The sequence below is a fragment of the Vitis riparia genome, chromosome 13 (genome assembly GCF_004353265.1).
Source record: "Vitis riparia cultivar Riparia Gloire de Montpellier isolate 1030 chromosome 13, EGFV_Vit.rip_1.0, whole genome shotgun sequence".
In the NCBI taxonomy this organism is placed as follows: domain Eukaryota; kingdom Viridiplantae; phylum Streptophyta; class Magnoliopsida; order Vitales; family Vitaceae; genus Vitis; species Vitis riparia.
In genome coordinates this window covers 8700095-8712252 of record NC_048443.1, presented here as the reverse complement: position 1 = coordinate 8712252, position 12158 = coordinate 8700095, and the positions used below count along the sequence as shown (strand labels likewise).

The 12158-nt window shown below is 34.4% G+C and overlaps 1 protein-coding gene across 1 annotated transcript; it reads left to right on the top strand.

Moving 5' to 3' along the window:
* The first annotated feature begins 26 nt into the window (after positions 1-26).
* On the top strand, positions 27-10241 carry LOC117927611 (protein unc-13 homolog). Its single transcript, XM_034847220.1, has 7 exons — positions 27-108; positions 5691-5795; positions 5880-5986; positions 6878-6955; positions 7040-7135; positions 7425-7520; positions 9814-10241. The coding sequence occupies exons 2-7, from the start codon at positions 5723-5725 to the stop codon at positions 9985-9987; spliced, it is 624 nt and encodes a 207-aa protein (XP_034703111.1). The 5' UTR covers positions 27-108; positions 5691-5722; the 3' UTR covers positions 9988-10241.
* Positions 10242-12158: the final 1917 nt, after the last annotated feature.

Below are 12158 nucleotides of genomic sequence, written 5' to 3'. Positions count from 1 at the left end.
TGATGCATGCTCTGTTTTTAATACAGTATGCAATTAGTCAACTGAATAAGTTGGAAGATAGCATTTGGGAGCGATGGACAAGGAAAAAGCCTCAGGAAAGATCTATCAGTATGTATCTAAACACACACACATTTATATATATATATATATATCCTTTTAATGCTCTGTAGTTATGTGAGATTAGCTTAGATTGTGAATAATATTAATTAACATAAAACTTTTCCAACTGGAATGACCCACAACAGCTATTGTTTTTCATCACCCAACAGAGTGAAATAAATAAATTTGAAAAAGTTCTTGTGATGGGTAGAAATGGTTTCAAGATATGGAGTTCAATACCTGCTACTGTAAAATTAGCAAACTATGATCCCAACTTGTGAACCCTCTCAAAAGTAGACTGGAAATGGACCATCCATTTGACAATCAGGTCAAATTTAGAAAATATATCCCAACTTTCTAAAGCTTGTGCACTAAAAACTCCCTATATGTCAAGCAATCTCCTCGAGCTTGGTTTGATCGTTTCACCAAGACTGTAAAGAGGTTTAGTTACTCCCAGTGTCAGTCTGACCACACTCTATTTATGAAACATATTGTTGAAAGAACTATCATTATCATTGTTTATGTGGATGACATAATCTCGATTGGAAATCATGATTAAGAAATAGGCAAACTCAAGAGTTTTGTTGCCCATGAGTTCAAAATTTAAGACCTAGGGAATCTTAAATATTTTCTTGGGATGGAAATTACTAGATCAAAAATGGGTATTGCAATCTCCCAATGTAGGTATGTCCTAGACGTGCTAAAGGAGATTGGGATGCTTGGTTGTAAACCTGTAGACACACCTATGAACTACACTACTAAACTAGGAAAAGTCAAAGGAAATGCTCTAGTGGATAAAGAGAGATATCAAAGACTTATGGGGCAATTCATCTATCTCTCTCATAGAAGACTAGCCAAAACCTTTAGATTCTCCACCCTTCCTACCAGTAGAATCTCACTTTTATCCAAATTAATTTTCAACCCTGAGATAGCTTCAAACCACATTAACAATCAACTCAGATAAGCCATCTGATCCTGAGAAGCCTCACAAAATACAAGCGTGTCGTTAGGGAACAACAAATGCGAAATTTGGACCCCATCACCTCCCCCCCTTCCCCCCTTCACCCTACAACATGACAAAAAGCCCCCTCTCACCACTCTATTGATGAGGCTACTTAGCGCCTCCATCCTAATCACAAAGAGATAGGGTGAAAGAGGGTCCCCTTGCCTCAAACCCCTAGAGTTGTGGAAGAAACCTGATGGAGTGCCATTTATCAAAACAGAAAATCTCACTGTAGAAATGCACCACCAAATCCAATCTGTCCATTTTTCACCAAAGCCCATTTTTTGCATCACCAAAATAAAAAAACTTCTAGTTTACGTGATCATATGCCTTCTCTATGTCAAGCTTACATAGCGCCCCACATTCGTTGCCTTTTAGTAGAGTCATTAGCCTCATTAGCCATTAAAGTCGCATCAAGAATTTGTTTTCCCTTTACGAAAGCATTTTGGGCGAAGACACCACCTTACCCACCACCTTCTTAAGTCTATTAGCTAGAACTTTTGCCAACAACTTGTATAAGCCTCCCACTAAGCTAATAGGTGCGAAGTCTTTTAGATCATCTGCCCCCCCTTTCTTTGGAAATAACACCAGGAAAGTAGTATTCAAACTCCTTGCAAATCTTCCTTGCTCATGGAATTCTCTAAAGAAGCCCATAACCTATTATTTCACAAAATCTCAACTAAACTACCAGAACACTAAGGAAAAACCATCTGGACTAGGTGCTTTGTCCCTACTCAGCTCAGAAAGGGCAGAAAAAACCTCTTCCACAGAGAAAGCCTCCTCCAGCCTCGCAACTTCTTCTTCCTCTCCCTCTAAACTTTCAAACATCAGTCCATTAAAACACGATCTCCAATCAGTAGGTCCCGACAACAGATTCTAGAACGCACTAACCACGCCACCCTGAATCTCCTGCTGCTCTAGAAACTAGGTCCCATTGATTTTGATCTTGGAAAGGCAACTATTCCTTCTATGAGAATTTATCATCCTATGGAAAAAGCATGTGTTCCTGTCTCCTTCCCACAGTCGAACTTCTCTAGATTTTTGTCTCCAAAAGATTTCCTCCATAAGGGCCCATTTCTTGAATTCCTCATTGGCCTCCTTTCTAGCCTCCACTTCCTCTAGCAATAAAACTCTCGAATTATCCTATTCATCCTAGAACGACACTTTTAGCAGAGCCAAATTCTTATTAACCCTAACCTTCCCAAACACTTCTTTGTTCCAAGTTTTTAAATTGGACTTTAGAGCCTTCAACTTTTCTGCCAAAATAAAGTTGAAAGAACCGCTGAAATTAAAACTCTGCCACCAGCTTTTTACCCCTCCTCCTTCAGCCACATGTTCTCAAAACAAAATGACACTAGACCACTCCTCACCCCTCCCCCATCTAACAAAATGGGAAAGTGATCAGAAACAAGTCTAGATACAGTGGACTGCACAACCTCACTAAAATGGCCCTCCCAATCATTTGACACCAGAAAACGATCCAGCCTGGGCTTGGATTGACCATTTAAACCACCACTCCAAATAACCAGGCCTCCTAGCAAGGGAAGGCCTCTCAAGACCAACTCATCAATCACCCCTAAGAACCTTCTCATGGCTGACGACACCCTTCCTCCTCTACTCCGCTCACTAGGGAATTTGATCACATTAAATCTTCTCTTAACCTCTTCAAGGTAGGACCATATACTCCTATGAAAATCCAAACAAAACCATCCTCACAATTTTTAAAGCGACAAGAGATTGAGAACTGGCCCTTAAGTGGGATTTTTTCGGAAAAAAAAAAAAATGGCCCTTAATTGGTCATAGTTTTGGTATTGGGAGCAAAGGTAATTTTAGAGGTGTCTGACATTTTTCCAAAGAATGATGTGGACAAGATTATGAAGAAGTTGAGTGAATAGGGCTGGGGGAAAAACAAAAATCAGAGAAGAGTTTCAAACCTACTCTGATACCATGTGCTGAAAACTAATTTTTATTAATAATGTAATTGAAATTACATAGGGATGTACACATAGTGGGTAGTATATTCTAGGAAACTCTATATTCTGTCTAGGCATAATTCAAGGGTTAATTACAGCATATATATTTACAAGATCACCACCATTTAGGATAAAATAAATAAAAGAAAAGATACAAAATCATGGAAAATGAGATTTCCTAAGATTAGGGAGGTTTCCTAAGATATTAGGAATTCGATATGGCAGAATTTCAACAAATGTGTTGAGTCTATCTAATTTTATTTATTTTTATTAAATATTTTCATTATTCTTTTTGAATTTTTTGAACTTTTTAACTAGTATATCATCCATATTGCTTGATATTGACCAAGGATGTTGTGATTGATCTATCTTGGGACCTATCAAGTAGGTGACTAATACCATGTTGTTGAATAATGAATTTTAAGAGTACCCTTTTGAATTACAACATCGTTGCCCTTGGAAGGCCATTGCATAGGTCTTTCAGGAATTTACTAGATATACTCAGTTTGTAGTGGGAGATGGGGCGAGAATTTGTTTTTAGGAAGACTTGTGGTGAGAGGATCAACCTTTGTGTTCTCATTTTCTAGGTCTATTTAGAATTATCACAGTTAAAAACCTTACTATTGCATCAATCCTCGAGACTGCTTATCCCTTCTTTTGGAACTTTAGTTTTCGTCATAACCTTTCTGATTTTGAGATAGAAGATCTCAAAAGACTTATGTTCTTTCTTACTTGTTTGCATTTATCTCCATCCATTCCAGATGCGAGAGTATGGTCTTTATCTTCTTCTAGTTTATTTACAGTAAAGTCATTCTATTTAGCCTTATCCAATCATGCTAATCTAGCTCCATTGTTTTGTACTAATTTCGTGTGGAAATCCCAAGTCTCTTTTAAGGTCAAGTCCTTTGCTTGGTTAGTGGCACATAAGAACGTAAACACTAATGACATGCTACAATTAAGAAGATCCTATAAAGCTCTTGGCCTAATGTTTGTTGGTTGTGTATGGAGAATAGTGAAATGGTAGATCATATTTTCTTACATTGTCCGTTGACTTTGGGGCTATGACACAAATTATTCAAATTGGCTAATTTGGGTTGGGTTCCTCCGAGGAGAATTTGTGATATGATGACCATTTCATATAAAGAGGTTAGGAAACTTCATGAGAGGCAAGGTTCTATGGCAAACCTCTTGTCTTGCTAGGATTTTTTAGGACAAGGTGAGAACCTCAGTGGTTTGTTGGGATATCATCCATTTCTTTGCATCCTTTTAAGCTTCTTGTACCATAACTTTTAAGGGCATTCCCCTTAATGTGGTTCAACTTGATTGGATTTCGGTTTGTAGGTCCAAAGGCATTGGTTAGTAAGTAATGTTTGTTATTTGTATTTTCTCATATGGGTGGTGATTATTCATTGTTGGTTAGGTTTGCTTTGTATTTTGGAGGTTACTACTGACCTTTTGTTTAGTTTTTCTGGAGGATTCCTCATCCTTCTTTGTACCTTTTGATTCTAAACATAATTTATAACATTGTTGTTTCTCATAAAAAAATAAAAAAATAAAAAGGTAAAAGAGCACCCTTTTGAGTGTTCTATAATTTGATTGGGATAAGATGTCTAGGCCAAAAGAGGTTAGAATCATTTGCTTTTAGTATGGATTCTGACTTCAGTGGCTTTGATTAAGTTAAACTTTAAGGGGTGTTCTCTAGGCAACTCAGGTCATTTGGGAATTAGATGTTGGATAAGGGATTATCATGGTTTAGTGTTGAGTGTTTTATGAAAACTGGTAGGAGAGGATTTGACCTCTAAGGCAAAGATTTTAGCATTTTAGAAGGGTAATTTTAGGCAGTCTATCCTACTCAGAGGTTGAAGAAGATTATGCTCTCGTGGTCTTGTAGCTGTCTATGTCAAAGAGAGTTCCTTGGAAGCACTAGTAATTTTGCCAAATTTTTAGATATGGATGGTAATTTGTGTTGTTTTTTTCTTAGTCCTCGTGTTCAACTAACCATGCTGCAAGTCAATTAGTAAAACATGGAACCAAGCAGAGGGTCTCTTTCAGAGGGGATTTTTGCACCCCTTACACTTGAAATGCTTCTCCATCTTGTACATGATGTTTTATCCTTTAGCCAGCTTGTTGTTTTTGTTAGGTATTTTTTCCATTTTGCTCCAACATTACCATCCTTTGTATTTTTAGAAGGATTCCTCATTCTTCATTTGTACGTCAAAATTCATATTCATGTATTATTTGTTTTTTTATTTTTTAAAAGATGTATGAAGGGTGATGCTAAAATTTGTGCATTGTATGACCTTGGCTTTAACTGGGACACACCTTTCCAAGTTGATTTCTATAATTTTTTGGCCCTCTACTCTCATATTATTATGATCCATATTTTATCTATTCTTCAAGAATGGAGAAATATCCAATTTCAAGGCTACTAGACCATGTGAACATGTCTTTTTTTTTTTTTCCCTGATGCTATTTATAAATATTCCTTATCATCTAACTAATTATTTTGTGGATTTCTATAGTCATTATTCTCCTGGAAAAAGACCTACTCTGGAATGCTTCCCTCCAAACAGTAACCTTTTTCTAATCCTTGTTTTGCTGACCTTTGTCCATAGAGAGGTCCACGGATGAGAAATCAAGAAGTTCCATGCAAAAGGACACATTTGATGGGAGTAGGAAAGATATAAATGCAGCTATAGACCGAATCTGTGAGTACACAGGTAAGAATTATTGTACTTTCTTGCATTTGTTGACATAAAATGAAATTTGACTGCTGATCAGCTTACTTCCATGTTATTCTGTAGGAACTAAAGTTATTTTCTGGGATTTAAGAGAGCCTTTTATTGACAACCTGTATAAGCCCAATGTTACTCACTCTAGGTTGGAAGCAATTGTTGAACCACTTGATATGGTAAGTTTTCTTATTGTGAAACTACGTTTTGTGTATTGTGTTTGTTAAGCTATCAATTTTGATGTAAAAACTTAAGCTATAAAGTAACATTTTGCCAATAATGTATATCAATTTTATTTGAGTTACAACCCTAATACTACACCCCATGGGTTGCCTTTTGTCAGGCTTGCATGGCTCAATAAATAAGAAAAACAAAAAAACAGTGAAGTTCAAACTCATAACCTCCTTAAAATGAAGGCTCTAAGACCATGCTAAGCTATTAATTTGACCCAAAAAACTTGAGCTATTAGCTAATGGTGAGTCACAGTGTAAATTAAGCTGATTTGGGCTACAGCCCTGACAGTATTTGATGCTTAAGTGAAAAAAGTTCAACAAGTCTGGAATTAGTCACCAAGTCTGTGGCAAAGATTGTTGAAAGTAATGTATTTAGTTCCACTTGTGCATCTTAAGTCACATGTACAGGTAACTTATTTGTTCATTTTACTTTTCTCAAATATAATTTCTGGGTTAACTTGGCAACTTAGGTTTTGTCTATGATATCACATTCATACTTCTAAGGTGAACACCTTCACATTTTACTGCCATATGCCTGGTGAGAGTGCCAACAATCTAAATCTTTGGGGAGCTTGGGTCTGTACAGGCTATAGAAGAAATTGTTTGATGCAGAGAAAACTTCAATGCATTAAAGTAAAATCATATATGAAGTTTTCTTGCTTCAGCAACTGTTTCTCTGCTGTTTGGTAATAGACCTGGACAGAAATCCATCTATTTAACATACAGAAATCTGAATCTGATTTGTATCTGTAAATGGAGGAACTTTGTTTGGTATAATCGTGCTGACTTTTCTCAAATTTGTATTTTCTGTACTGTGTTTTCTGTGAATTTCTGCAGGTACTAAATCAATTATGTGATATCATCGTGGAGCCACTCAGAGATCGCATTGTGACAGGTCTCCTTCAAGCAGCACTGGTTTGTGCTTTAACCCCATTTGTTTTGAATACATCTATTATAAATCTGAATTTTTAGTTTTATCCAAGTGTTATTTTCTGCCAGGATGGCCTACTCCGTGTCATATTAGATGGAGGCCCATCACGTGTTTTCTTCCCCAGTGATGCTAAACTATTAGAAGAAGACTTAGAGGTCTTAAAGGTATTTGCACAGTGACACTTTACTAACGTAAACAACTTTGTGCCTATCAAAACATGAAAGTTTAAAAATCTTTTAGCCATTGTTTTTGGACACTATATGTGTGTGAAAGGAGAATCCTCACTTAGATAAGGTGTTGAAAAGTTGTCCAGTGTGAAAGGAAGGCATCAGTAATTCAATTTTACCCTGGATAACTTTTTGCAACATTAGGGCATCCAATATGTTAAGTGTGATGGATTTCATGTCTTGGCCAGAAACTTCAATCCTCTTACATGATTTGGGTGACGTGTAGGAATTCTTTATTTCTGGAGGAGATGGGCTTCCTCGAGGAGTGGTTGAAAATCAAGTAGCACGTGTTCGACATAAGATAAAGTTGCACAGCTATGAGGTTAGTTCTTGTGGTCATATTCTTGATGAACTGTGGGCATCTGAAACCGATGAGATCCCCTGGTTTAGAGGGATTTTCAAGTATGCCATGCCAACTTCTATTGATGGTAGTCTAATTTAGGATTGACCTCCAAAAATACATTATAATATTCTCCTATTGTCATTTTGTCTAACAGTTAAGCATACAGACAATTTACCTATAGTAGTTGATATGAAGATACTGTTTTAATTCACTCTTAAGGAAGTCGGGAAGAAGCAATATATGCTGAAAGTACCAGCTGTTGGAAATTTAACTTGGCAACTTACTTTGGTGAACTTGTTCTCTATGTGTTAACTTCCTGTTGGAGTTCTTCATGTCCCTTTGGACTCATCCAATGATGAGGCAAATTTCACAACTAAGAGGTCAAGTTGTTCCTCGGTGAAAGGAGGCTTTTCTAATGTTGATGCAGTGTTCACCTTTTCCTCAGTAGCTCCTTTTATCCCTATCACTGCAGTGCCCTGAAATGCTTTATTGCTATTCCCCTTTTGTCCATTCTAAGGTTTTCCATGCTACTTCAAGCACTTATCTCTTGTGTGCCTTGGTTTCTTACAATAGTCACACCATAAATCATCTTTATCTCCACTCCCTCTTAGTGCAGGCTTGACTGAACTATTTGGAGTACTATCATGGACATTCAAAAAATAATCCCTTAAATCAAGCTGTATAATCCCCTAAATCAAGCTGCAATATTCCAACACTGTCATCTTGGTCCTCTTGTTTTCCAGAAGATCAAAGTACTCAAAGATTCTCTGACTTCATTTAACCAATCTCGAACTTCCTCTTGTTCTGCTGTTAGACTCTTCCACCTAATTTTCTATAGGATCTTGCCACTGCCTAAATATTTCTAAGAGGCTGGCCTTTTCAATTTCCATGTGTCACCCATTTTCTCCTTGTGGTCAGTTCAGGAGGACAAAATTCCAAAATTGCTCTAACCTAGCACATGGCTAAGAAATCTGCTGTTGAGTTTGTCGACTGTTCTGTCATAGCCATGTTTGCTATCTGAGGTGCCTCTAGATTCTCCTGATTTCATTTTGAGTTGCTTTGCACCCAGCCATAGATCAGCAATACCAACAGGTCTGAAGAAGCTGTCTCTGGTTCCTCTTAAAGCAAAATAGAGAACAATCTACTTATAGTAGTAAAAAAAAAAAAAAAATACTGTTACTACTCCTATCTACTAGTAGAGAAGATCTCTAAAGGAGGGCCTAGGAAAAGCTCCATGCTAAAAGAAAGAGGGATCTAGCAAGGAAGTTTATTAAGACACCAATATTTTCTTACTGACCAAAAAAAACAGGGGGTTCTGCTGACTAAAGCCCCATTTGCTGCCACATTTGGGCTATCACTTTTTGAGTGTTAAAAGTAGTTTACACTGTGTTTGGTTGCACATTAAAGCAATTTAAAATAGAAGAGAATTAGGGCTTAAGAGCTATTTTCAAGCAATGGAGGCTAGGTGCTTTTTGAGAACAGCAAAGAACACGTTTCAATTTGTTGTCCCTTTTGTAATGTCTTTGTTTAGATCTCAGTTATATCTATTAATGAACTTTTTCTTTTCTGACACCTAGTATTCTACAGCCTTCACTCCTGAGGAAGGGGGAAAAAGAAAAACGAAAAGAAAAAAAAGACTATTCATAAAACCTAGTCTTTCACTCACATTTAGTCACAATGACTCTTTAGTTTCCTGGGCTCCATAAGATCTAAAACTAAAGAATCCCGTTTGGGCTAATTAAGAAAATATTCTGGTGATATATTTTTAATACACGTACAAGAATACATTATATAGATTACAAAAGAATAGATAAGGAAAAAAATAGATAGGAAAAAATCTCTACAGCTATACATATATTTACAGCAAGAAAATATCCCTACAGCTATACAAATATTTACAGCCAACACCTAGGATAACAGCTCCTAGGATCTCCTGAGATTTCCATCAAAAACTGTTGTCAAATGCTGAATAGTTTGCATCAAACACATTCTCAGTTTGAGCAAGATATATTTGGCAATGCGTCGAATCTTGGCATATACATGCACAACCCTTTAGCCAGGATATTGAGATCTACTAAAAAGTAAAACGATTCTTGTTGTAACAAGCGCACTCACAAAGGAAAGAAACGAAAAGAAAGCATTTAAACCATGCACAATGATCCAGGATTGTTTTGGTGGCTGAAGAACAAATGGTTTACTGTTTAGCATTCTTCCTATATATGCATTTTTCTGATAGGATATGAATGACATATGACTGTTTAATTGGTTGCAGACTCGAGAATTGATCGAAGACTTGAAATCTGCAAGTGGGTCAGAAATGCAGGGTGGCAGAAGCAATCTGGGTGCTGATACCAATACCCTATTGAGAATTTTATGTCACAGGAGTGATTCAGAGGCTTCTCATTTCCTCAAGAAACAATTCAAGATACCCAGATCAGCTGCTTAGGCAGAATATGTATTGGTAGGCACTCGTTTATGTTAATATAATTCATTGATTTTAAGGGAAATAATGAGATTAGAGTCTTGTTATATTATTCTTTTCGCATTTGTTGTATCTTTGTATCTTTTCCTTAACGTTTAAGAACTTCTTGTGTAGACATCTTGGCACCTGAATTTATAGTGTTCTCTTTATTGAAAACCTCTCCCTTTCAAAAACTGATTGTTTCTCTTGTACCCCAAAACTAAATCTTTGATTTTTCATGTTCTGTTGTTTGGCTGCTGAGAATATGCAGAAAAAGAATGCTCTGTTTGTTTGATTCAATGTTGAAATGTAAAGGGATGATTTCATTTCCACCTTACCTTCAAGATCGCCCTTATTAAGGAAAAACCCCATGGAGAGGGAGTAGATGGGATAATCAGAAGAAAAGGAAAAGAAGAATAATTTTTTATAGTTTTGAATCATTTTTATTATATTTTATTTTTTTATTTTTTTGAAGTTAATGGCTTTTTTTTTATATGAAATGATATTATCTCAATATTCTATTATATAGCTCAATCCAAACTTGACATAAATAATAGTCGTGTCAAAAACATAAATTCGAATACTACTTAATTATTAAACAGGTAATACGTCGTGTAATTTATTTAACTAATTTAATAATCAAGTCCGCTTATTTAATAATTAGTTTAAGTTAGGTTGTCTATATAATTGATATCTTAATCAAATATGTTTATGATTCGATTTACTTATTTTTTTTTAAAACAAATTTAAAATGAATCAAATATGAGTTAAATAGTTTAAAGATATAAGTAAGTTAATAGTGAAGTTATTAGATGAGTTAATTCTAGATTGATTCAAAATTTATCCATTTATTAAATGGGTTATGCAGAATGATATGAATTTAACCCAAATCCATTTATATTCAACCTAAAATTACAAAAAGTGTGTTAGGTATGTGTTGTGTTACCAACCCTAATTGATAAACCAAAAACGTCAATGTTTAAAGTAAATAAAAAAATGTTAAGAAAAATGATTTTTTTTTTAATATTTGTTTTTATTATAAAAAAAAATATTAAAAGAAAACTAATTAAAATTTTATATATTTTAAAATTATTTAATCTTAATCTAAAAATAATTTATTGGTTTTAAATCTATTTTTTTAATTCTCTTCGCTCTTTCATTACCTCTATTTTTCATCTTTATTTAATCGTATAATTCAAGTTATACTTGTTAGAATTTCATAACTTTGATACTAATTTTTTGATCGAGTTTTATCCATTTTATCTAAAAACTAATTGATCTCCATTTTTATTTTTTGTTCTCACATTGTGGATGAACGTGGAAACGTATATTTTGACTTTCATCAAACACTTGTGTTGCATTAGTAGAGTTTCACTTAGTGAATTACAAATGTAGAAAAATAATTACATAATGAGAGAAAAAAGGTTTTAAATTAATTTATATTTGAAATTGATTCCATTATATATGGATTAGGGTTTTGGTGTTTATGGGTTAATGTAGCTTTGGATGGATAGTTAAAAGGTTGAAGAAGTGGATAGTTTTGTCTTTTATACCTATAATTTATTTACAAAAAGGAAAAAAAAATGGATACTAGAAGGATTTAAACCTATGTGTTCAACAATTTTCTATGAAATTTTATTTTTATAATTTTTTGTTTGTTCTTTTAAAATAAGAATTAAAGTTTCTTGTAAAATTTGCTATAAAAAAGGCCTGCGTAACAATTTGTTTTTCTTATTAGCAAAAAAAAGGGCATAATAATAATAATAATAATAATAATTATAATAATAAACAAAAAGAATTTTCTTAAAAAAAAAAAAAAAGCAAAGCAAAACATAAATATTGGTCAATATTTTGATTATTTATATATAAGTTTTAAAAGAAAATATTGTTTTAAAAAGAAAAAGGTAGGGACGTTTTTGTCTAAATGAATATTTTTTAATTGAGAAAAATTGAAAAAGCTTGTTGGACCATGTAACTTTTTAAAAAAATTTAATGCTGATTGATAATTATCCTCCGAAAATAATTTTTAAAAACAAAGTAAAATTAGAGAACATTTTTTAGAGAATAAGTATAAATTGTTTTCATCCATATTTAAAAACAAAAGGAAATTATAAGTTTGTTTGATCATGTTTTCTAAAACTTGTTTTTAAAAATTG